General features: G+C 37.3%; 1 protein-coding gene and 1 long non-coding RNA gene across 2 annotated transcripts in view; one reads left to right on the top strand and one right to left on the bottom strand.

Annotated features, from left to right (window-relative positions):
- Positions 1-27,790, bottom strand: part of LRP1B (LDL receptor related protein 1B) — a 1,336,604-nt gene that overhangs the window by 63,397 nt on the left and 1,245,417 nt on the right. The window contains exons 80-83 of the mRNA XM_043505072.1: positions 21,371-21,487; positions 18,282-18,455; positions 15,969-16,094; positions 54-218 (exon numbers count right to left, since the gene is read on the bottom strand). Coding sequence (XP_043361007.1) covers positions 54-218; positions 15,969-16,094; positions 18,282-18,455; positions 21,371-21,487 — 582 coding nt within the window. The remainder of the gene's footprint in view (positions 1-53; positions 219-15,968; positions 16,095-18,281; positions 18,456-21,370; positions 21,488-27,790) is intronic.
- Positions 14,921-25,409, top strand: LOC122458080. Its single transcript, XR_006277914.1, has 3 exons — positions 14,921-15,108; positions 20,551-20,553; positions 25,379-25,409. It is a non-coding gene; the product is annotated as an uncharacterized LOC122458080 (long non-coding RNA).

Here is a 27,790-nt window from a genome sequence, read left to right on the forward strand (position 1 = left end):
ATCAAAATGTTTCAGTCAAGATAAAAGTATAGAAGCCGCATGCAAATATTTACCAAGAGCAGAGGCTACACAAGTTCCTCCATTTTGACAGTAATTGTAACAGTGGTTGGTTTCACATTTTTCTCCAGAATAGTTTGGCCAACAGTGACATCTTAAATCACTCTTCTCATTCATAATGCATCTTCCTCCATTTTCACAAGCCAGTTTACATGTATCCTCTGTAGTAAAAATTCATAAAGGTTACTGGGCTTTTCAAAAATTCTATTTCAAATAATCAGAGAAAATGATTACTCATTTGAATACTTCCATTGTAAGGGCTGCAGAATCAGAATTTAGTTTCCATCTGTGGGACTTGGGAAAACTATACTCTCCTACCTCACCTGGCTTGCCCTCCTGCACTCTTCCCCTAGCCCTCTTAACTCTTTCCCTTCTATGTCCTCTCTGCCTTTGTCTTTCTGTTCAGCTAATAGACTCCTAACTCACCCCCACCCAAAGGATTTAAAAACAAACCAACCAACCCTCTAACCAGGGTAGTCAATAGGCACACTGCAGGCCAAATCTGGACCACCACACATTTTTGAATGAGCCATAAAATCTTATTTACTTATTATTATTATCATCATTATTTTAGTGTTGTTTTCTCTGGAGTTTGGAGTTTGACTATACCTTTAACAAGAAATTTGGACCTTGACAATAAAATAATTGATTACCCTATCTTAGTCTATCCTTTATGCCTCCCCAAATCCCCCCCCTCCTGCAAGATGCAGAACGAACATGTTTAGAGACAATCACTTTACAGGTTTCAGAATAGCAGCCATGTTAGTCTGTATTTGCAAAAAGAAAAGGAGTACTTGTGGCACCTTAGAGACTAACAAATTTATTTGAGCATAAGCTTTTGTGAGCTACAGCTCACTTCTTTACACTTGCAAACAGCAGTCTCTTCATATGTTATATTCATTTCCTCTACTCTTTGTCTTGGCTATTTAAATTGTAATCTTTTTGGGGAATGACCTGCCTACTTCTCTGTTTGTACAGTGTGTAATCCATTCTCACTAGGCCCTAGGCACTATGTAACATAAATAATTATACTCTTGAAGCCAAATTCAGCTCAGACATAAAGCTACTGTCTTCCACTATATTGGTACCTACTTTGGTAACAGCATCAGAACATGTGAAGAAATTAATATATTTATGTCTGTTTCAATGCACAAAACATTCAATGACAACAAGAAGAAATCAATTGTAGAATATCATGTATACGATGCTGAAAAGTTCAAATTATTATAATCGTTAGATTGCTTAAATATCCAGACAGCTTTCAAATCCAGTTTGGGCTATCTTTCCATTGCTTACAAAATGGATCATGTGAAGTTGAACTAATTAAAATATCTGTCTATTTCTGCATTCCAATCTTGGCCTACAATTGCAGAAGTGTCCATTTTAAGAAAAAGGATGTCACAAATCTCCAGGAAGAATTCAGTATTATGTCCACCAGAAATACAGATGTTTCCCAAGATTAGGGTTTTGGAGCTAAAACAATATATAACAAAGGTTTCTGTTTCTTCTAGATTACTCTAGGATTGGATGATTGAGTGGATTAAGATGGAAATCCTTTAATCATCCTTTTATACAGTTCAAAGTGTATTTCTTTGTTCATTCTGAGATGCACATGCATGAAAATTTCCACAAAAATAGTACTAATTTATTGGGTCAAATACAGAACTCAGTTATCTCACTGGTTTGCACATGTATAATAATTAAGGGACAATTGTGTGTTTTGAAAAAATAAGAGGAAAAGGAAATATTTTCCTTTATTTTGGTTATAACTGATGTCATCAGAAATAGAGCAATTATTAAAATAATACTATGATGCTGGAATTAATAGGTCCCCATAGAAACACACAGAAAAATATAAAAATCCAATATTCCTTATCAATTTATTTTCTTTATAAAATAATTTAGTTCAAAAATGTTAATATGATTTTATATGAAATAATTATTAACCAGCAAAGCTACAACAATTTTGGATTTTACTAATTTAGAAATATTAAAAGTAGGGTTTCAAGATGTAACAGAGTGGCAGAGTTCTACAACCCCATGTAAGAATGTAGGACTTTTTAAACAAGTAGCCTTGATGCTAGAAACCTATGTCAAGATGCAAAGTTATTCTTCCTGACTCAGATCAGGTGAATCTTATCAACTTCAATCAGGATATAAGAGAGTCTGACAATGTTTCTGGGGTGGTAGGAAATGAAGGCTTGAACAGAGTGATCATATGGGGAGGCAAAAACTTGGAATAGAGAAGCTCAGAAGAAAATTTATGCTAAGGTTTATATTCTGTTATTTAAATTAATGACAAAAGACAAATCACTTGAAGCAGATAAATTAGGAACATAATTAATGTGTTTACTTTTTGGAGCACAGAGTAATAATCCACCTGAATATGCAAGGATTCCAAACTCTGGAAGCTTTTTTTGGTGAAAAATGCAAATATGGTGAAACTGAAACATTTCAGGAATTTGTGCAGACTCTTTCAGTTGGAAAAAACTGCCAGACTCTTTCAGCTGGAAAAAACTAAAAATAATAAGATATTTCAATTTTTCAATTCAAAATTAAATAAAAAACTTTTTATTTTGAAATTTCCTTTAATTTTATTTTAAAAATTAAACATTAAAAATTCTCAGAGTCTAAAGACAAGTTGCACTTCAGGCTGAACAAGATGTTTCATTTGGTATGAATTTTTTTCTTTCACTTTTTTGGAAAAAAAAAAGTGTTTTCAGTGTGACCAAAAACAAACTTTTCAATTTTATGATACTTCCAGGAAACCAAAAACTCCATTTTTTGCCAGGAAACCAAAAACTCCATTATTTGCCAGGAAACCAAAAACTCCATTATTTGCACATTATTCTGTGAACTACTTATATAGATATAAATATACATTACTGTGTGTCCTCTCTCTTCCACTCTTCTTTCTCTTCTTAAAGAAAAAAACCCCTATGTGTACTACTCCCTAAAAAGAACGGAAATCAAAGACTTAATTGTTTGCAAAAATGTGGGTGGGTCAGATTCAAGAGACATTGAAATAAGGAAATTATGAAGTAATTCACTTTCTATTATCTCTCTCTCTCTCTCTCTCTCAGTCTGCTACATCATGGGGAAGTATCAAGCCCTGAGATCCTAAAAGAAAGAATGATGGAACATAGGGAAAGGTCATCTCAAGGGGAGCAAAAGAAAGATTCTCTTTCTTTTGGCTTCAGTATAACATATAATGAAGGGCTAATGGGTTTTAATCACCCATGCACATAAAATGCTGCTTGTTTTCTCCTTAGAAAAATCAAAAAGTCATTTATGGTCTTTTTACTTGATATGATTCTCTATCAGAGTACCCATCAGGAAAAAAAGATAACAGAGTATGTTTGTCATTGAGGTCTTTGGCCCAGACTACTTCTGAAAAATGCAAGAAATTCCCCTGCCCCCCAGTAAAATTTATCCTCCTTCAATTACCAATCAAAATAATTCCTCGGATCAGGGGGAAATGAATACAGATCCATTTCCAGTGGGGTAACAGAGGAACAAAAAGTTATGTGATTCCTAAAAATTACATTGAAAGTTTATGGCAAAACAAGGAGATGGAAGACACATTACTTTCTCACTAGACAACAGTACCACACCTACAAGGTGCTCTGTATTTAAGATAAGTGAGATATCAGGGTAGGACAGGGTTTTTTTTTTAAGCACCCAATGATAGAGGAGCAGAAGTCCAATTGATTTTCAATAAACCTATTCATTTTTGAATAAAAGCACTGAAATCTACAAAAGAAAAAAGCTCTGTAAGTGCAAAGCATTATTAAGAGTCACATTTTTTCCAAATGAAGTAAGTAAAGCACAGACAGATTTAATGACTTGGATGGAAGGCATTGTTGACAAATGGTAGGACTATGAAGTCAAGAGTCTTGAGTTCTAAGCTTGGTTCTGACACAGTTATCTATAATTGTTCTGTAATACCTATTAATGTTGAAAGTTAAAGCTGGGATGCAAACAGACACATAGCTAATTTAGCTATGTAGTGAGTGTACGTATTACGTCAGTTGCACATTGAGGACCCAATCCAGCAAAGCATTTAAATTCAAGCTTAACTTTAGTATATGAATAGTCACATGCTTAAATTCTTTGCTGGATCAGGAATACAGATCTGCTCATGAGCCATTATTAATTTGGTCAATACCACTCATTCTTTGAACTTAATAATTTAATGACCCGTCCAACCCAATTATTTAAAATGTAATAAACTCAATCTTTATTAAACCTAAACACACATACAAAAAGTATGTGTATCTCTGAAACACAACAACAAAATTAACATTGCTAAGGACAAACAATGTATGTAACATCATTTACAAAACTGCACCTCTTAACAGAAATGTAATAAAAACATGCTGTCTTCATAATAAACTAACAAATGATTTTTATCAAATGTAGAGACATGCATATTTATCATAACACACAATATGAAATAACAACTTTAACTGTGTAAAACACAGTAGGATACTTCTACTGAGTGCAATTTTGAATATTTGCCTTGGGGAGGCTAGTTATGAGGAAGCAGTTTTGAATGATAGAAAATAAGAATCTATAAGTGAGATGATTCAAAAGAAGCAGAAAAAAAAGGGTTGAATGACCAAATATATTACCTTCTACTGAGATAAAATGATTTTGTAAAGTGGATTAGGTAACCTGCCTATCTGCAGAAACCAGAAGATGCGTGCTTCAAGATCTCATCCTAAAGGTTCTGTAGACCAGCTTAAACTTCTGGAGCCTGGATAGTGATTTGTCATCGTCATCTTCTTCGCTGTCTTCTTTTTTCTTTTTGCAGATGACATATAGATTTTCAGAGTACTGGCACATCAATAAATGAAGAGAATCTCAGTGATTTAATGAGAATAATCTGATTCAGTGAACATACTTCAAGAGTGAGGTTGAGGCTGCGCTGTGCAGGGGTCCCTGGTGCGGAGGCCTGCACAGCTTAACCACTGTCAAGGAGGAACCAAGGTCATCTCTAATTCATACAGAGAATCAAGGCCTATTATACATGTGCAAACCAGTGAGATTGCAAAAGTTTAACTGAGTTCTGTATTTGACGCAAACTCAAGTTATGAAGAGTATGCTTGATTTATACTATTTTTATTTGATGCTGGTATTAAGAGTTAAAGTAACTCCATATTAGGGCCAGGGATGAGATAGGTTGCCCACTCCCAGGATTCTGATGTATTTTTCCTTTGAGAAGCATAGAATGTTTTGACATGTTGGCAGACAGATTGTGATGCTTCAAAGGTATCTTCTTTTTATAAGAAGACTTGAAAATTCAGCAAGAGCTCTGTGTGATTTTCTGTTTCCATGCTGAACCACTCTGCCTTCTGTTTGTATGATATGCACTAATGATATTCAGATAGGTGATTTTCTGTGAAGATTATGACTTTCATTGTCTCATTGTCCAGTGAAAAAGCTCTTCTTTCCTTGAAGCCTGCTGATGCAAATCTATATGGTTTTGTTCTTCATTGTTACATAGGTTACTACCATCTGGAACAGATCAAATTTTGTTCAGGGTTTCTTTGAAGGATGATGAATATGTTTCAGAGTCCCAATTTAAAGTGCTCTTGACTTTCTTGTTTCTTGAACCTTTTATGGGAAAAAAGTTCTATTCAAAGAATTAATCATCTATTTAATTAAGGAATGGAAGAAAAAGGTTCTAGACCCTGTAATTTTATAGTATTTCAGTATGGCAATTTATTCTGTTGTTATTGCATGGATTTTCTAAGTTAGATCTTCTTATTTTTTTCAAAGAAAGAATGGATTGACATAGTTTCCTCTTACTTTAATTTGGAAGAAAAGTATTTACTTGAATACTTTTTGTTCCATTCTTCCTTTTGATTTCGCTGCATGCTTCTTGTGTTATTAACCTTGTGACATGTTTTCTAAGAAAGCTCAAGGCACAAAATCGCTTGTACTGATCTTTGCCAGTTTTCTCTGACTGAGAGTAAAGAGTTGACCTTTCCCCATAGATGAAACATTTGAGGAGGCAGTAATACAATACTTTTGGACTTTTTAGACATTTTCAGCTTTTTGGGTGTTTGGGACTACAGTCCTCTCTTGGAAGAGAGAAATGTTCTTCTTTGCTACGTGCTTTCAACTCTTAGGAAACATGGCTCTGTACTCATCCCCTGGGCTGGAAGACACCAAACAGGTGGATAGGCCTCTGTAGTAACAGCTTAATGAACTACATTATGGGGAGAAGGAGGAGGAAGGATTCCCACATTTTTCTCCAAGGAGGCGAGAAATCATTTCAGGAAATGGAAGGAAATTTTAGTCTCTTGCTTACTCTTGAGAAAAATGTGCAGTTTGTCACTCAGCTGGGAAAGTGGCAAAATAGATTAAAGGGTTTTATAGCCTTATGTCAGTGGTTCCCAAACTTGTTCCGCTGCTTGTGCAGGAAAAGCTCCTGGCGGGCCGGGCCGGTTTGTTTACCTGCCGCATCCGCAGGTTCGGCTGATCGCAGCTCCCAGGGGCCGTGGTTCGCTTCTCCAGGCCAATGGGAGCTGCTGGAAGTGGTGCGGGCTGAGGGACATTGAGGAGAGATCTGATTGCTCTCTATAAATATATCAGAGGGATAAATACAGGAGAGGGACAGGGAGAGGAATTATTTAAGCTCAGCACCAATGTGGAAACCAGAACAAATGGGTATAAACTGGCCACCAGGAAGTTTAGACTTGAAATTAGACGAAGGTTTCTAACCATCAGAGGAATGAAGTTCTAGAATAGCCTCCAAGCGAAGCAGTGGGGGCAAAAGATCTATCTGGCTTTAAGATTCTACTCGATAAGTTTATGGAGGAGATGGTATGATGGGATAATGTGATTTTTGGTAATTAATTGATCTTTAAATATTCAGGGTAAATAGGCCGAATCCCCTGAGATGGAATATTAGATGGATGGGATCTGAGTTACCCAGGAAAGAATTTTCTTTAGTATCTGGCTGGTGAATCTTGCCCACATGCTCAGGGTTTAGTTGATCGCCATATTTGGGGTCAGGAAGAAATTTTCCTCCAGGGCAGATTGGAAGAGGCCCTGGAGGTTTTTCGCCTTCCTCTGTAGCATGGGGCACAGGTCACTTGAGGGAGGATTCTCTGCTCCTTGAAGTCTTTAAACCACGATTTGAGGACTTCAATAGCTCAGACATAGGTGAGGTTTTTCGTAGGAGTGGGTGGGTGAGATTCTGTGGCCTGCGTTGTGCAGGAGGTCGGACTAGATGATCAGAATGGTCCCTTCTGACCTTAGTATCTATGAATCTATGAATCTAACTGCGGCCACTGGGAGCTACGATCAGCTGAATCTGCGGATGTGGCAGGTAAACAAACCGGCCCGGCCTGCAAGGACTTTCCCTGAACAAGCGGCAGAAAAAGTTTGGGAACCATTGCCTTATGACAAAGCATTGTGATCTTTTCTATCCTGCTGAAGAGCCCTTTCTGCTCTGGGGGGTACTCTCTAGGGCTGCATTTGACTGGAATCTAGTCCTGATATCTGACACAGCCTATCTGCAAGCTGCAAACACAGCTTTCCCTTTGAAGACTGTTGAATCCACTTCACAAACAGAACGTTTTTGATTTAAAAAAATTCCTGTTAGCCTGCTCTGCCATCTTAAAGAGAGAGGGAGAAGTTATGAACAAGCGTTTCTGCATGATCTCAGAGAAAAAAATAATTTTATTTTACAGGCCGAAGTGAAAGAGAAGGCCAGAAAAGGTGGCAAACTGAGGCAAAACCCAACCAAACAAAAAACGGTTGACAGTGCTTGAACTTATATTTCCTGTTCTAGTGGTATATTCTCCTTTTAAAATACAGGTAGCATGCCTCAAACCAGTAGAATCTTTCAAAACAGAAATAGTTTTATAAATATGCTCACTGTGCTGTTTGCTACATGAAAAGCTGAAAATATGAAAGAAAACACAAATGTGACACAGATTGAACATTTCAGTCTGAAACTTTGCAGTTTTTACTGAAACTTTTCATGCAGCCAAGAAAGCACAAACATTCTGTATTTTAAATGTAACTGGTAAATGTTCAAATTAGGAAATGGAATTCATGTAAAATTTCCATTACTAGTGTTTGTTCAGATGGAAGAGCTACATACAACTTTCTTCCAGTGCAAATCTATGTATTGAAATTTAAACTTTCATCTTTTTGGCACATTTTTAGTTTCATTGTGCTATACAACATTAGACATAATAAACATAATTAGTGCAAATCCAGCACTCTCTTTTGGAAACTGAAGCAATGCTCAATCCATCTGAAAACGATAGCTTACCTCTGAAACAGAAAAACAGGTCTGCTTTTGTCAATATATAAATTAGAAACAAAGTTGTACTCCATCAATTGTAATTAACTACTTGAGAGATCAGCTGAACACTTCTCCAAGAGTAAGAAAGAACTGGATATGAAATATTTTTGATATTAGATACATTCAGAATATTAATCAATTGTAACAGATATCAGCAAAAAAAGACAGCTGATTGTAAAGAGCTGTAAAGGTCCCAAATATATACTTTTCAATTATAGGATAATTAATTAGCAATAAGGAGAAATGTGCAATATGCATTCAGTTTGTACACAAATCTATTGAGAAGTCTATGTTCAGAATTCATTGTACAGTGTTTATAAAGAAAAAACAGATCAATGGATCCATGCTATTATGACATATCAATGCTAATAACTGCTATGTAGAATTCTATGAAAAAAACAAAACCCAATGAGGCAGAGTTTGAGTAATGACATCTATTTTGATGATTTCTGGGATGAAATGAGTCAAAACAAAAACCAGTTGCGCAAAGCCACAATCTTAGGGTAAAGCAGTAGGGTACTTCACTTTAGCCATACAAAAGCTTGTACAAATGAGATCTGATCAACTAAAGTGAGGGAGTGTCATTTGTTTAGAATAACCATACAAACTCAGCCAGGAACTTCTTAAAGTGTGTTCAGCCAAAAGGAGGTCTTGAAACAAATATAATAGTTCACACTGCTTTAGGTGCACTGATGGCTGTAGATAACCAGCCCGTTTTCACTATGGAGAACTTGTGTTTTTGGTAGTCCATTAAATTACTGAAACTTCATTAGCTCCTTTCCCACATGTTCATATTATACCTGATAATAATCATCTAAGTGCTGTACAGTAAACCAATGGTCACACTGGATAGTAGTGTCATTGGAATTACGGTATAGTTAAACATCACAGTGCAATCACAGTGTGGTTATGCTTTTTGATACATGTAATTAGTATGAATTCAGATAACTGGAAAGTTCACTACATCACTGAAAATAATTACCATACCAATATAATGTAGTTAGTATACCTAGTTTCTAATAGTTTATATATTAAGAACACCACCAAAGAGATAATAATAAGTAATTCAGTCATGTGGTTAACTATTCAATTGTATGAATTAATGGTTCCTGATCCACCAAAGAACTCAGGAACCTAAAAATCTAAGTCTCAGATATAGGTGCCTAAGTCCCAGTTTTAGGCTCCACTGCAATCCACAGAAATCCTGTTGAACTCTGTAGGTGCGTAACATCACTTGGCGCCCACATGTTCAGCGTAAAAGTTCCCTCAGCACCTATGTTTCCACCTATGCACACTGCTGCCTCATTCCCAGGTGTCTGGATACCTATTTCCCACCTAAGTCCCAGAGCAATTTATGAACCAGGAGAAGATAGGTGTTCGTCCGTGTAAATCCAGTGTCGGGCCCTATCTGGTAGGTTTGTGCAGAAGCCACCTATTGGATCAGGTCCCATTCAAACTGCTTGTGGTGCTGCCTCCCACATTATAACTTTTAGCCCTTGGTTTGGGATGTGGGAGACTCAGATTCAATCCTCACTTCTGCCTGATATAAACAAGGGATTTGAATACAGGTGCCTACCTTTCAGGGTAATGTTCTAACCGATGACCTATGGATAGTCTCATGTAGGGGTCCCTCAGGCTCTCCTGTTGAAGGTGTTCATGTGAGAGAAATAGTGATTGGAGCAGGGGGACTGGACGCTGAGTCTCCCACCTCCTGGGTGGGTGCCTTAATCACTGGGTTACTAAATCATTATCACATGCTCTCTCTGCCCAGTGATTGGTCCCCTGTGAATAAATACTAAGTATTTATTGGGCCAGAGAAAGAGAATGACTGTTGTTCCTTTTATCTGGAGACAGTTTTAGAACGAAAAAAAACAACAACCCTTGTTTGACAGTCTCTTAAGTGGTATCAAAGATGGTGATAATCATTCTATTGCAGGAGGAAAAAATGTTGTTGAGATGGCCTGGAGCTGATATTGTTGCTCTTGCTGTTAAAACTTCAATCCCGTTTCACCTCAGGGGGTATTTGGGATTCATCTGGACCCAGCAGAGATGACAATATTATCTGGGTCCTTCTCTCTGGCCTGGTGAGGACATCTCTCAGGATTAGGACAACAAAAACCCAGAGTCCCAAGAAACAGGGAGAATGGTAGCCATGATAGTGAAGCTCACTCCAGTAGCCAATTTTTCTCCCCCAAACCTCTTTCTTTAAGGACCCCAAAGGGAATGGTGGATGGAATAGCCCATCCTCTCATTATTTTGTCCACTAATTAGGCCTTTTCCAACACACCACTTTTGGTTCACTGATTTCTGTTCCATGCTTTTCTGGTTCACCAAGCATGATCTTAACGCATTCCTTGAGTTATATCAATAGGCGGTTTTGTTTGGACAAAAATTTAGTCTGTCTGTCTCCCTTCCACATCCTTTCCCTCCAACATTTATTATTATAGGTTATTGTGACATCTTATGAACTTTTGCATACTTCTTACAGTTGAGCTCACAATGAGGGCAAATTTGTAGGACAAATTATCACAACAGGCACCTAAAGCCTCCTGACTCCAAGAAAGAGGTTCCTGTTCATGGATTACTAAGCAGAGATAGGTGCTTATCTCCAAGAGATAGTCAGGGCTTAGGACAAACCCCTCTTTTTGGCATCTGTTGTTGGCTAGCTGAGGCTTTTGTGGATTGCATTTCTTAGTTGCCTATGTCTCATTTCATTGTATAAGGCACCTAAGCACCTAACTCAGTCTCTGTGGATTGCAGTGTTTGTTCCTGTGATTTTCTAGGTGGCTAAAGGTAAGCACAGTACTGTTCAGCATTGCAAAGCCTAAGTCCCTTAGTGGAGTGTGTAATGTAACTATAGTGTAGTTACAGTTGCTGTATTATTAAGGTTGACCAACAAAAGAAAAACAAATAGCAACAAAATGAAGACAGCCTATTTTTATATGTATAAAATGTTGCATGGCAAGTGAGGGTTCTGAGTAAAAGCTGTTAGATTCTGTTCTTTTAGGGCCTGATTCAAAGCCCTTTTAAATTAAAAAGTCTTTCTATTAACTTCAGATCAGGACATTACAGAAGAAAGACAGACAAAAACATAATTATATATATATATTTCTTCTAACACAGGATCAATGTGCTGTACTTGGAGGATTTTGGCAGCAAAGCCAGAAAGGAAATGATGTTTCAGGGATATTGACTTCTATTACATCTCACCAAAATGAGGGTAATATAATAAAAGCTTTTAATAATGAGAATGTGTGCTGTTTGGAATGCTTCATATGTACTCTGTAGTTCCTCATCAAAACCCACTATGGAAACTGACTGCAGAGTCCCAGAAGTTGGTTGGCCATTTCAAGCACTCTTCTTTTGTCTCCATGCTGCACATCATTCAAAAGGAAATGAGCTTGCCTTCTTCGCAACTCATGCAAAAATCTGTGTACAGTTAGAATTCCAATTTCACCAAACTAAGACCTGTGCTGTAAATAAACTCTTCAGCCATGAAAACACAGATTTTAAAATCTACTTCAGAGTATTTTAGCCACGTCAAAATAGATTATAGATATACATTCTGTAATCCTTAGTTACGTTCTGTGTGTTTCAGATGCAATTTAAGCTGCCACCTTAAATGCAAAAATGAAAACACTCAAAAGAATAATAATCCAGAACTAATGAATCTAAATTGAAATCAGAATACAAAGAAACAGTTACTCAGCAATTTATAAAGAAATTATAGATAGTGCAAGGGTGGGAAGCCATTTGAAACAACTGATCCCTCAAAAGCCTTCAGTTAGTGAAAATTCAGTGAACAGGGCACTCCATATATATCTACATCTATTATGCTGTGGACAGCCCAAATAGATTTCTGGAAATGCAACTCTAGCAGACTTCAAATCTTTGTCCTATGACAACATCTTTCCTAGTAGCTCAGTTGTTCACTAAAGTATATTCTCTCAGTTGTTCAGTAAATTTGGGTTAATTACTGAAATAACAGATACAGGTTACTCCCAGACACCAAAGAAAGAATAGCAATCCTTTAATGTAATTTGTCAATACTTAAATTTCAATATTAAATATAATATTAAGGCCTTCTATGATTATCTTTTAGAAATATTGTAATGAATGAGCTGAGCACTACTGAATCTGCCCAGCATGATTCTGTTGCTGCTTTTCTGGCTCCTGACTTAAGAGTAAGAGGTAGCCAGAAGTGGAACATATTGTGTCAGTTGGGCAAACAGTATGATGCCTGGAGGAGCAATGAAGGTAGCAATTCTTAGTGGTTGTTCAGGGATATTGCTCTGGGGTATCCAAAGTTGTCTATGTGAGGTTTGGTCCATTTTGGTTTAATAGTAACTGGACTCATGTATATAGTGTAGGTAAGAATGCGTACAGAGTACAAACATTTTACAATGTATTTGGTTATGACGTCAGTTCCCATCCAACAACACAAAATGACCTGTTGTAAGGCCACAAACTTGACCACTGCTTAGCCCAGGGGCAACAGTATTTAAGTTCATATTTTCTACACCAACCATATAGCATAATGTAGTAAATGTAAGAGATAATACTCATGTAGCTGCATGGCTATGACCTATTTTACATACCTTATACTCTATCTAAACAAAGAGATGAATTAGTTAGATATATACTGTGGCCCAGGGATCGACAACCTTTGGCACATGGCCCATCAGGGAAATCTGCTGGTGGGCTAGGACGGTTTGTTTACCTCCAGCATCCGCAGGTTCGGCTGATCACAGCTCCCATTGGCCGTGGTTCACCATTCCAGGCCCATGGAGGCTGCGGGAAGCGGTACAGGCCGAGGAATGTGCTGGCTGCCGCTTCCCACAGCCCCCATTGGCCTGGAACAGTGAACCACGGCCAGTGGGAGCTGCGATCGGCCAAACCTGCGGACATTGGAGGTAAACAAACCATTCTGGCCCGCCAGTGGATTTCCCTGACAGGCTGCGTTCCAAAGGTTGACGATTCCTGCAGTAACCTGTGTGCTGTTGTTTTACCCTTACTGCTAGTAAGTGTAGTTTTCTTGAACAGGAACTAAAACTCAGCTAAATTGGATAGTTTTACTGGTTTCACTTCATAAACACTTCTAAATTGCTATATTAGTTTGGCTTTTCGATACTTGGTAGAATAAATTTGGAATTGTGTGACTTAATATAAAAATTTCTATTTCGGTGATTTGGTAACTGGTGAACTTCCCAAAATTCTCGATCCTTTATATTAACAGACCTAGAATTATAAATATTTAAAATTCTGCTACGAGCACATTTTGATTTCTCATGTTCACAGGAAATCCTAATCTGTGATTGATGAATCTCAAAAGATTAAACGATTCTGATCATTTTGTTAAGGACTCAAAAGTTTGAAAGCTATCCACCATCTGAATTCCTTGCATGTGCTAATATGGGGCTCAATTCTCAGGAAAACAAGTTTCTTGTGCCATTTTTAATACTTGCTTCTTCAGGCTGGGCCTAAAATACCATGACAATAACTTTTAATATTTTAGCGCTCTCTTCTGTACAGCAAGAGTACTGTTCATCTTGTCTGTGAAACAGTTATCAAAATGGTATTACTCAAACAATGTAATTCTTCAGAAGAATACAATTTGTATCCTAAATTTTTAAATAGGAAATTCTGGCTAGGCAGGAGAGATTATAAATACACTCAGCTCCTTTTTCTCTGCATTTATGAGTTGATAATGTTTTTAAAATAACTCATATTCAATAGATAAAACACTAATTTTTCAAGTGACATACTTTCTTTTCCTAGAATCTAATAGGAATACAGGAATTACCATATCAACAAGTCCATTTTCTTGTGATCTAGATGAAATTATTATGAGGTGGGTTCACAACTGGCTGAAACACTGTACTCAGAGATTAGCTATCAATGGATCACTGTCAGACTGGGAGGACACAGCTTGTGGGACCCCATAGGGGCCAGTCCTGGATCTGGTAATATTCAATATTTTCTAAAAGACTTGAAAAATGGAGCGGAGAGTATGCTTATAACATTTGCATAAACTGAGAGGACTGCAAAAACACTGCAAAAACACTGGAGGAGAGGATTAGAATGCAAAACAGCCTTGACAAACTGGGGAGTTGATCTGAAATCCACAAGGTGAAATTCAATACAGATAAGTGCAAAGTACTTCATTTTGGAAGGAAAAATCAAATGCACAACTACCAAGTGGGGAATAACTGTCTAGGTGGTAGCACTGCTGAAAAGGATCTGGGGATTATAGTGAATCACAAATTGAATATGAATCATCTGTGTGATGCAGTTGTGAAAAAGGCTGATATTCTCAGGTATATTAGCAGAAATGTCATATGTAAGAGAGAGGAGGTAATTATCCTACTGTACTCAGCATTAGTGAGGTCTCATCCAATTTTGGGCATCATTCTTTAGGAAAGATGTGGACAAACGGGAGAGAGTCCACAGCAGAGCAACAAAAATGAGAAAGGTTTAGAAAACCTGACCTATGAGGAAAAGTTATTAAAAAAATGGGTATGTTTATGCAACCCACATACCTTCTGGATGTGGTATCCTGTCCCATCTAGTGGCGCTGAGACCACTTAAAGAGAGAGAAAATGAGTCTGCTCTACAGCTTTAGCAAACAGCCAGGTGGCTTTTACCTCATGCGGTAGAGGTTCAAGCACTAAGCTCCAGAGGTCCCAGGTTCGATCCCGCCTGCCGACGACTGGAGTCTGTTGGTGTTACGTTTAGTCTTCAGAAAAGAACACTGAGGGGGGGAATTTGATAACAGTCTTCTAATATGTTATGTTCTGTTACAAAGAGGACAATGATCAATTGTTCTTCATGTCCACTGAAGATTTGGCAGGAAGTATTTGGCTTAATCAGCCACATGGGAGATTAAGGTTAGCTATTAGGAAGAAACTTTCTAACTATAAGGCTAATCAAGATCTGGAACAGGTTTCCAAGGGAGATTGTGGAATCCTCATCACTGGAGGTTTTAAAGAACTGGTTAGATGAACATTTGTCAGGGATAGTCTAGGTTTACTTGGTGTTGCCTCAGAGCAGAGGGCTGGACTTGCTTACATCTCACATTCCCATCCAGCCCTACATATCTATGATTCTCTAACAGTGTTTTCAGTTTTATTTGCTAAGTCTTTCTTTATATATGCTATTGCTTTTTTACCACTGCTGGTTTCTGAGCAGAGGTGTTCTTTGAGCTAGTCACACTAATGGTCTTTTAGGCCTTTTTTGTGAGTGATTAACCGTTAACTGAGAACCCAGCAATGCTTTTGAGTAGTTCAAATTATTCTTTATAATGTGTATTACCTTTCATTTGTCAACAATTAATATAATCTCCCATCTTACTGTTCACCCATGTAGGTTTGGTAAATCTTTTGTTTGAGCAACGTAAATATTTTTGTGTCATCTCCACATTTTGCTACTCCACTATTCACTTTCTGTTCCAATCATTAGTAAATATATTGTACAACATCACAGTGTTTTGGAATACTTCTCTATTAGCCTTTTGCCAGGACATAAACACTGATCATTATTCTTATTCTTGTGTTCAATCTGTTAACGAATATCCAATACCCACCTGAAAGGCTCAGATCACTGCATGTTCCATTAATCAAAGATTTCCCTTCTGGACATGCACAAGCTGCACCAGAAGGGTTGAGTAAACAAAGAAACTCGCATGTCAAATCCAAACAAGGATTAGGTGCTGTTCAAGGGTGAAAAAAAAAACATGTTAAAATTTTGCAGTTACATTGTTTCCAGCAACAGAACTAATGAAGAACCACATATGCAAAATTTAATTCTAATTTACACTCTGTGAAATCCCCATTGAAACTTAGCTGCTGTAGGAAATAGTGTTGGAAATTCTGTATACTGTCCCATTGAATTAATATTGAACCAATATCCCAGCATGTTTTTATGTGACATTATGTGCTTGGGTGTGCTGGCTTTCAAATTAAATGTAAAAACTGGTGCCCTCACTGCTTCTGATCATTAACAATCTTTATGGAACCTTTTGCCAGGGTGAGTCTTTGGACTCTGGGAGGCTAATGCAATAATTTTTTTGTGATTTTTCCCCTACATAAACATAACCAATTCATTCTAAACAAAAAGGGTGGCTCTAGCCAGTTGTAAGCAAGATTGTATGTTAAGATCCACTTTTGTTTTTCCTCCCAATACCACCATATAGCTTTCCCTACCCAATTCCTTGGTACCCCAATCCTTCATGATTCCAGTCTCTTTTAGTCCACTCCCTGGCTACAGCTGTTGCTTGTGGGGGCAGAGGATGGAGGAGAGAGGAGAACAGATGCTGATTTAGAATATTTGGGATACTATCTCAGGTTAACTCCAGACTACTCCTGGTGTGCTGTTATGAGAGTGGGCACCATATGCAAGCTATCTACATGGAAGTGAGTCCTTATTGAACCTCTTCCCCTTGTAGCTTAAGGTTGCACTGGCAGCTCAAGTGAGAAGTAACTCAGTTGCAGGAAGCTATTTAGGAAAATTTTCGTGGTGGTTCTAGCACCATCAGTGCAGGTGAGTAATCCTCCTTTACTCCCTGAAGTACTAAAGTGCCAAGAGTTGCAGATCTCAAAATCCAGCTGTTTTTGTAGGAGCAGGATGTTCATATAAGTATTCTGGTGAAAATCCAATTCTCTTGAAGTTTCAGTTGACTACCATATTATTCATTTAGTGTCCTATATTGAGCTGTAGAGTTTCTATTTTGGGCATTATTAAAAAGCTGCCAGGTTTTTATGTCAGCGATGGGTAAAGAACTGTATATAGTATGTACGTGAAAATCCTTTAGGATGAAAGGTGTTCAAAATGTAAACAGGTACTAGTAGTAAATATTGAATGTTTAAATGAGTTTTGGTGATGGACAGGGTTGAGCTTATAGAAACAGCTGAAAAACAAAAACAGTAGAAATGGAGCCTTGTCACGAAATTTGCACCTGAAAACAGAACCAAAACCCAACTTTTCCAGAGCTTGGGTTCCAGGTTGATTTCAATTCTGCTATTGCAAAATTAGGAACAGACTAACGTTACAGAGTTGGGCTCTGGAGCTGATGTTTCCTGAAATTTACTGACTTAGGGGGCTTGGATTTGCTGTTATGGTTTAAGCCAATTTGGGAAATTATTTTCTGCCTAACTAAAATTTTTTTGTGCAATTTCATTTTGATGCAGTATTCTTTTTGCTTTCTGAAAAGTAGCAATGTTAAATTGTATAATCATAGAAATGTAGGGCTGAAAGAGTCCTCAAAGGTGACCTAGTCCATCCACCCATACTGTGGCATGATTAAGTATACCTAGGCCACTCTAACAGATGTTTGTCTAACCTGTCCTTAAAAACTTCCAATGGCAGGGATTCCATAACCTCCCTAGGTAACCTTTTTCAGTGCTTAATGTAAATTGTTGCTTTCCTCCGCAGTGGTAACTAAAGTGTTTTCCAGAATGATCTCTTTTGCAAAGTTTTCAGGGAAGAAAGGTGCATATAAATGTAAAATATTTTTTGCATGTTACAGTGGGAATTCATAATTTTGGTAATAATGAAGTTAAAATAACTTGAATTACATTGTATAATTTTTTAATTACATTCCAATCACCAGAATCAGCAGTATTATGAAAAAGCTAATTGATTGTGACTGGAAATATTTCTTGGCCAGTTTTCTGTTGACTTTTTATGCTGCATTTTTAGACTTTTTAAGCTGAGTGCAGTGGTTTTATGAATTGAATAATATACAATTTTTGTTGTTACATGAAAATATCTCAATTACTCTTTACAAATGGGAATATGGACAAATGGTTTGTATGTTCAGCCTCAATACTATACATTTACAAGTTTTTAGTTACTTTATTTTTCTAAATATCTATTTTAAACTAATAAGTTTACTCACAATCTATTTGTTTGTAGCGATGGAAAATCAAGGCACTTTTTGTTTTATCAACATTCAAATTCAGATATTCTACAGAACCTGAGCCAAATTTTTGTACTCTAAATGCACCAGTTTTAGGTCCTGCTCCATATATGTAATCTTCAAAAATGTCAATTCTATGTGGATGCAGCAACCCTTAAAGAAAGAAGAAAGGAAAAAAGTCATATTCAAATACTGATATTCTTCATTTTGGTATTAACAAGTTAAATCATTCTAGCTGAAATCTAAAAGGTTCTATTACTAAGGCGATGTCTAAAGTACAGAGCTTATGCCAGCACAGCTTATGCTGATAGATGTACAGGTGTCAGCTATGTTGACAAAAGCACTCTTCTGTCTGCATAGCTGCATCTACACTGCCGGGTTTGTTGGTATAGCTCTATCAGTGGGGGTGGGTGATATTTTCCTGACCCACATAGCTATGCTGGTATAAGTTTTAAGTGAAGGCCAAGCCTAACATACAAACGGTCCTGGTAACATCCACAAGAGTCACCTAACTTTTAAATAGGAAGAAACTTGCTAAGTCATATTATATGGAAACTATTCTTTGTAGTTTGGTAAAAACCATTCCCTCCCCCCCCCATGTCAGTTAGACCAGTCTAGTCGTGAAAATTCTCAGAAAACCTACAGTTTTTGATAATGCAATCATACACATTTGAAATACTCTAATGGTATCTTACAGAAATTGGTGAAATTAAAAATGTGTACACTTGATGATGGCTGTGCAAGGGTAAAACTAATCTGATAAAGAATTTCTCCAGTACTCTTTTCTATTGTTTTAACATTTTATTGTCAGATATATTCTTATTTATTTTATACTATCTTTAATTTAACCTGTAACTACAGTACATTGATACAACATAAGGATTCCAAAACACCAAGTTTAACTACAGATTCATACATTTCAGGGATAGAAAGCACCATTAGATGATGTAGCCTGACCTCCTATATAACATAGGCCACAGAATTTCACCCAGTTGCCCCTGTAATGTGCCCAATAATGTGTGTTTGAGTAAAGAATATTTTATAGAAAGGCCCTGTCCTGAAGACCTCAAGAAATAGAGAAACTTGGATGGACATGGTCAGGCCTAGTGGTTGGAGCTGGAATTAGAGGAGTCTAGGATGGGGTTGGAGCGAGGGTGAAGCAGGATGAAGAGCAGGGTGGTGATGAGAGCAGGGCTGAAGTAGGACTAGGAAAAGGCCTGGGGCAAGGCTAGAGTAGACTAAGGCCTGGGGAGTCTGTTACCATTATCAGGCAGGAGAGAGATCCAAGTCCTGGAATTATATTGAGCAGATTTAGCAGCTGTTCCTCTGTGGGACTTGTATACCTGGTTTGGGAGTCACATGACCAGTTCCTGGCTTGTAGATTGGCTGGAGCCAAGCACAGGAGTGACTCATCACCTTTCAGAAACCACCATTTCCCTTGGTAGTTTGTTCCAATGGTTAATCATACTCATTGTTAAAAATTTGTGACTTAGTTTTAATTTGAATTTGTTTAGCTTTCAGCCATCGGTTAATGCTATGCCTTTCTCCACTGAACAGCCTTTTAGTCAATGCTTAATTTGTAGTGAAAGAAGTACCAGGGCTTAAGCAATTTTTTAACATTCATAACTGATGCAGTAAGCACCAGAAGTGCCGGGGCTATAAGCTGCCAAGGCTAGAGGTGCTGGGGCTTAGCCTTGGCAAGCCCTGGCACAAATTAAGCATTGTATTTAGTACTTGGCATTTGGTCCTCATGAAATTACTTATACACCATAATCAAGTCACAACTTAATCTTTTTTTTGATAAATTAAACAGACTGAGCTTCTTAAGTCTCTCAGTGTAAGGCATTTTTTCCCCAGCTCCTGAATAACTTTTTAGGTACCTCTCTGCACCCTCTTTAATTTTTCAGCGTTCTTTTTCAAATGTGGACACTAGAACTGGATATAGTCATCCAGTACTGGTCTCACCAAAGCTGTATACAGAAGAAAAAACATGTCCCTTTTCAAACTCACTAGTCCCCTGTTGATACAGCCAAGGATTAGCCCTTTTTGCCACAACATTAAACTGGGAGCTCACATTGAGTTGCCTTTCCACTATGACCCCTAAATTATTTTCAGACTCACTGCCTTCCAGGACACAGACCCCATGCTAGAGGTATGGTCAGCATTCTTTGTCCAAGACCTTGACCTTACAGTTGGTTGTATTAAAATATATTTTGTTTGAATGGGCCCATCATACCAAGTGATCCAGATAGTTCTGTATGATGGCCTAATCATTATTTACCACTCTGTCAATCTTTGTGTCGTCTGCAAATTTAATTTACTTCTATATCATTGATATAAATATTAAATAGCGTGGGACCTAGAACCGATGATCCCTGTGGAACCCCCAGAAACTCACTGTTTCAATGATGATTCACCACTGACAATTACTTTTTGAGATCTGTCAATCAGTCCAATCAGTTCAATCCATTGAACATGTGCTTTATTGATGTTGTGTAGTGATAGGTTTTTTTTATCAGAATGTAAACATATATTACATATATGCAGTTACCTTTATTAATCATTGTAATCTCATAAAAATGAAATAAAGTTTGTTTGACAAGGCCTATTTTCTGTTGCTTAACATTAATTATATTTCTATGCTTTAATTTTTTATTGACTGATTTCCACATCAGCTTTTCCATTATTTTCCCTGGGACTGATGTCAGGCTAAATGGCCTACAATTACTCTACATAGGATTTCTATGCAATGGAATGCAAATAGCTGAAAGCTCTAGCCTGACGTTATTCAGCATACTGTGAATTACACATGTAGGCTGCAGTAGTCTGGATGCAGACCTACACCTGTGGCCATATGGAGCTCCCCTAAAGTCAAACAAGGTGTCCCTGCACTTAGTCAATGCTGGGATTGGAGCCTTACAAATCCATTATCTACAAAAATCTCTAACAGCAACAGAATATTCACTGTATTGCTAAATGGAAATACCACAAATAATACAGAAATTGAGATAATTTCTTTTTAATTAACAGTTCTTTCAAAGTATGTGTTATAGAAAAACTCTGCATACCTTGTTTACTGCTCACAGATACTACTGAATCAGAGCCATCAAAAAGAACACTGCCAATAACAGATAATTCAAAGTCAGCCCAGAACAAACGCCGACTGAACTGATCAACTACAAGACCTGCCAACAAAAAAAAAAAAAAAAAAAAGAGAGAGAGAGAGAGTTTACATTTACAATAAAAGTATAAAAATATACCAGTATAAAAATATACCATAGCGTTTTGTAGATTATAGGCTTTCCCATCTCTCATTTCATGGAAGGCATTGCAATACTACATAGATGAATGCAATGTAGGAATCTGAAGAAAATAGACAAGTAAGGTTTCTGCTCAATCCTTAAATTCAGGCTGAGTGAACCAGTTCCTTTTAATTTCTTTAATTTCCTTCCCACTGGTTATTTCCTTTTCAACACCCAACCCCAGTCAGGTGGAAATATACCGCGTCCCTTTTATTTCATATACACATAGGCCGTGATCCTGTGCCTGTATGGAGCCCGACTGACTTCAGTAGAGCTCCATTCAGGTGTGAGTGCGCACAGGTGAGCACAGTGAATTGTAGGATCAGGGTGTTAATGTTCCATGGGATCTTCCAAATCTATGTATCCTGCCATACAGAAGTATTTTCTATTGTCATCAGACTTGAATAATGCCAGTATTTTACATATTATAAGAATTAAAACAGAAATGTTATGTTTGTTTGTTTTAGTTTAACTAGACTAAGTATTTAAACAATGATATTCAGATATCTAGAATAAAACACAGATACATTATGCCTAACCAGCCTCTAGGCAATGACTTTAAATCAAGCAGACTATGCTCTATTAGGGACCTCTTAAATGATTATATTTACTATTTTGTGTTCTGTTAAAATTTTCCATCTGCTTAAAAGTGATCTAATGCTCTGCTGTTAAGGTTACAGTTTTATAAGAATGGAAGAAACTGTTTTTTTCCGTATTGATGTAACAAGTATAAGTCAAAGTTATACATAGAAACAAAAGCATTCTTAAAGTAGTAAATTAATCAACTATTTATAGGAAAGAGGAAGTTGGAGAAAGTTTTATTCTGTATAATAATGAAATAGGTATGTATTTTTTAAAAAAAAAAAAAGCCTGAAGGCTTGGCATACAACATTCCATTGAAGTGAACTCAAAAATAAAACCAGAGCCCACATTGGCTTTGTGAACATACAGCTGGACAGAATAATTTCTTGTAATAGATAATACAAAAAAGCTTTATGATAAATGACAATTAGAGTCTGGAACTGTAGAAATAGTCATCAATCTCTGGCTTGGATTTATTCTAAAAGTTTCAATAAAGTAATAAATTTTTAAATTAAAATTTTAATGAAGGAATAATATATACTCAATTTGTCTTTCAGAAGTAAATTTCTGAAGTTAACATAAAGTGAAAGGAGTCACTATTTTGTATACTTACTCTTTAAAGCTATAGCAACACCACGTGAGCGCAAATATCCAATCTTATACTCACTCTTATCGGGAATCGGAAAGTCATGTTTGGGAACAAATTTAGGAGCAGTAGGACATGCATTTGCAATAAAGCCTCACATTTTCTCTGATCAGGAACAGAAAAGTCTCAATTAAGAAGAATGATAGAATCCATAGAAACAGAAAGGCCTATTTTTAGCATGCTGAGAAAGCAGAAATAGTAAAAAAACTAAATATTTTGAAAATATATAAAAATATATATAAAAAAATTTCAAGACCCAGGGTGTTTTATTTTTTATCAGTAAGCTATGGAAGGATGGACTAATGTTTTGCAATAAAAAACAAGAATCTTCACTTGTTAATTTTCACTTTCCTGAGCCCTTTAAGGATTCCAAAGTCTGGTTAAATGTTTATCTGAAATTTTTCTAAATGTAACATAGCTAGAAGTAAATATTATGAAAAGAGGATCTTTTGCAGTCCTGTTTGTGGTCAGACCAGAAATAAAACAGCACCTGCATTTTTCAGTTCAGTTTTGTACTATTATTACTTGTAAAATTTCATATCATGAAAACTAACCATTCACATCACTGAGTAAAAGTCTTTGTGATGAGAGGGAAGGTGATATGTTTGGAGCACTGGGGAGAGAAAGATAACTTTAAAGGCAGTGTTTTAATACTGGAGTGAAAAACAAGGAGTCAGGAAATGAGAAGGTAACAGTAATTAAAGCAAGAGATCATTGAAGCCTTGAGAAGTGTTTTATATAAATATGTTTCAGCAAAAAATCTCCTCTAAATTTGGGGAAATATGAAAATCTTATTGTGGCAGCTTGAGGCTCCACAAGAATTTGCGTATTCTCCTCAGAACCTCCCTTAGCTGAAATTTGCTATGCCATGAGTTTTAGGTTTTAATATACAAATCAGGGAATATAGTCTGTTTTGGATTTGTAAACTATAGCATAAATAGATAATGATATAAAGATGATTTATAATAGATTAACAGTAACTATTATTATTCTTGTTTCAGGCTAAACATGGAGAAATGATGGAGGAGAGGTACTTGAACAGACCAAGGGAGGTATAGAAGTGTATTTTGTTATTTAATTATGTTCATTTCATTCTGTATTTTGGAATTTTCTATTTTGAGCTTTCTGTCTGTAGCCTTAACCCTACATAACTCAGATGATCTTACTTGTTACTTTTCTTGTTAAGCTTAAATTCTTCTGTTTAATACTTAGGGAACAATACATTAAGTTGTCATTTCTTTTAACATCTCTTTTTTTTGTACTTTTATTAAAATAAATGGATTTTAAAGTTTAGTACAGTATTCACCAAACTAACTACAGATAGACTGAAGTGGATAAGATAAAATCTTTTACAGGGCCAACTTCTGTTGGTGAAAGAGGCAAGCTTTCGAGCTACACAGAGCTCTTCTTCAGGTTTGGGAAAGGTACTGAGAGTTTCTTAACTAAACACAAGGTGGAACAGATTGTCTCAGCAAACAGTGCAAACTATAACAAACTGTAAGGCTACATATACATTTTTTTAGATCTGATTTATATATAGATTTGTTGTGTGCTTGCTTGCTGTATGCTTGCTTGCTTGAAGATTGTTTTGTGGCTTTTTTAGGGACTGAGTGCTGAGCCAAATGGCCTACTAGGTTAGGCTGAGAGCTTACTAATGAGGCTCCAGCCTGTTATCTTTTGATCCCTAACTCCGTTATGATCCCTTTATAAATGGGAGGGCTAACTCAGGGATAACAGAAGCAACAAACAGGGGAGTTTTATGAGGGAGTTTAGCAAGGGCAAGAGGCAGATACAGCTAACAAACAGACGCAAAACTTAGATCAATAACCCCCTTCTCCACCTGCCTATCCCCCTACCCCCAAAACACCTGCAAGAATAAGAATAATACATGCAGAAGTCCAGCATCAGAGTGGGGGCTATCCAATTGATTGCACTAAATGCAGCATGTACAATTATCTGCCTTGTATGTCCATGGTATTTGTGTGTATGCGGTGCAAGCAGCTCATCAGACACAGTATGGGTTCGAGGTCAGAGTAGCTGAACCAGTGGAGCTAAGGGAAACAGATAGATACTCAGAGGAGACTTTCAGGGACACAATAGAGCAATCCCACTCCAACTCTGATGCATCAGTGTGTTGAGGAGGATGAAAGTCACAGGGAAGGAGAACATCAAGCTGGAGTGAAGGGAAGCAATCCCATAGATTCCTTCCTTCTAGATGATATCATGATACCTCTTGCATTTAAGATACCCCACCTAGGTAGGGAACCCCAGTTACTAGGAAGATGGGGTATTTATTTATTAGAATATAGATAACCGGGTTTGTGATGACCAGGAGAACTGCATGATAAATTTCCTGCCAGGTATGAAGGTTGCAGATCTCAGAAAATATTTAGACAGACTTATGTGCAGTACAGGAGAAGAGTCGGGGCTGTGGAACAAAGGACATAGGAAAAGTAGGAGACAGGTCCTGGAGGCCAAATATAGGCTACTGGGTAAGAGATTAAAGTCCAGAACCTTCCTGGTAGTATTCTCTGAAATGCTTCCAGTTCCACATGCAAGGCCAGAAAGACAGGCAGAACTGCAGTGTCTCAATGCAAGGATGAGACAATTGTGTGGGGAGGAGGCTTTTAGGTTTATTAAAAACTGGGGAACCTTCGGGGAAAGGGCTGGAAAAAAGTACACAGGTTTGGAAAAGTATAAGCTCAGGCTGAGTCATATGAATGAATTTATGAAAGAGGAACTCTATATCCTAGTAAAGAGTATAGGAAAGAAGTTGGTAAAGTACAGGTGAGAGCTAGTAAGGAACAAACAATGACTCCCATTTAAATACAACACATGAAGGCAAGCAACTGAATACAGACAAAATGTACAAGTTCTTATATACAAATGCTAGAAGTCTAAATACTGAGATGGGTGAACTAGATTGCTTGGCATTAAATAAGGATAGTGATATAAAAGGCACCACCAAAAGTTGGTGGAATGAGGATAATCAATAAGACCTGGTAATACCAGGGTACTAAATACATAGGAATGCCCATAGGTCGTGCTGGTGGGGGAGTGGCACTAAATGTGAAAGAAAACAGAGTCAAATAAAGTAAAAATCTTAAATGAATAAAACTATACTATAGAATCTCTACAGATATAAATTCCATGTTTAACATTAAGAGTACAGCAGTACTAATATACTGCTGATCACCTGACCAGGAGGGTGATGGCAGCTATGAAATGCTCAGGAAGATTAGAAAAGCTACAAACGCAGTAAACACAATAGTTATAAGGAATTTCAATTATCCTTATAGGTTTCAGAGTAGCAGCCGTGTTAGTCTTTATTCGCAAAAAGAAAAGGAGTACTTGTGGCACCTTAGAGACTAACAAATTTATTTGAGCATAAGCTTTCATGAGCTGTAGCTTATGCTCAAATAAATTTGTTAGTCTCTAAGGTGCCACAAGTACTCCTTTTCTTAATGATGCTTATATTGACCGGTTATATGTCATCTCAGAAAGGGATGCAGACACAAAATCTCTAGACACAAAAAATGACTACTTCTTCGAGTAGCTTGTCTTGATTTAGTCCTAAGTGGAGCACAGGGTTTTGTCCAAGAGGTGAATATAACCAATCTGCTTGGAAATAGTGACAATAATGTAATTAAATATAACATCCTGCCAAAGAAATCCACTGCAGTGGCATTTAACTTCAAAAATGAGGAAGCTAGTTAACAGAAATTAAAAGGAACAGTCACAAGGGTGAAATACCTGCAAACTGTAGAGACCTTTTAAAAACACAGTAATAGAGGCTCAAACTAAATGAATACCCCAAATTAAAAAAATTTGGGCCACTGGATGATCAAGGTGCTAAAACAACAAGGAGTCCGGTGGTGCCTTAAAGACTAACAGATTTATTTGGGCATAAGCTTTCATGGGTAAAAACCCACTTCTTCAGATGCATGGAGTAAAAATTACAGATACAGGTATAGATATCCTGACACATGAAGAGAAGGGAGTTACGTTACAAGTGGAGAACCAGTGTTTACAAGGCCAATTCAGTCAGGGCGGATGTGGTCCACTCCCAATAATTGATGAGGAGGTGTCAATACGAAGAGAGGGAAAATTGCTTTTGTAGTGCGCCAAACACTCCCAGTCCCTATTCAAGCCCAAATTAATGGTGTTAAGTTTGCAAATGAATTGTAGCTCTGCAGTTTTTCTTTGAAGTCTGTTTTTGAAGGTTTTTTTTTTGTTGAAGGATGGCTACCTTTAAATCTGCTATTGAATGTCCATGGAGGTTGAAGTCTTCTCCTACTGGCTTTTGTATGTTACCATTCCTGATGTCTGATTCATATCCATTTATTCTTTTACATAGAGATTGTCTGGGTTGGTCAATATACATGGCAGAGGGGCATTGCTGGCACATGATGGCATATATCACATTAACAGAACACCACTGGCCATCATGTACAGGCCCCAGCTAAAACCTCTCCAGCACATCATCAACAATCTACATCCTATCCTGGAAAATGATCCGACACTCTCACAGACCTTGGGAGGAAGGCCAGTTCTCTCTAACTGACAGCCCCCCAACCTGAAGCAAATACTCACCAGCAACTACACACCACACCACACAAACACTAGTCCAGGAACCAATCTCTGTAACAAACCCCGTTGCCTACTCTGTCCCCGTATCTACTCTAGCAACACCATCAGAGGACCCAACAACATCAGCCACACCTTCAGGGGCTCATTCACCCGCACATCTACTAATGTGATAGATGCCATCATGTGCCAGCAATGCCCCTCTGCCATGTACATTGGCCAAACCAGACTACAGAGGATGTAGGGGAGATCCCACACACAAACCATTCATTTCAGGTGACAAATCTGTGAAACGTTTCCAGATTAACGTGTCAATAGCAGAGGTTTTAGAACAAATTGATAAATCACATAGTAATAAGTCACTAGGACCA

This window comes from Dermochelys coriacea, chromosome 11, assembly GCF_009764565.3.
Source record: "Dermochelys coriacea isolate rDerCor1 chromosome 11, rDerCor1.pri.v4, whole genome shotgun sequence".
Taxonomy (NCBI): Eukaryota; Metazoa; Chordata; order Testudines; family Dermochelyidae; genus Dermochelys; species Dermochelys coriacea.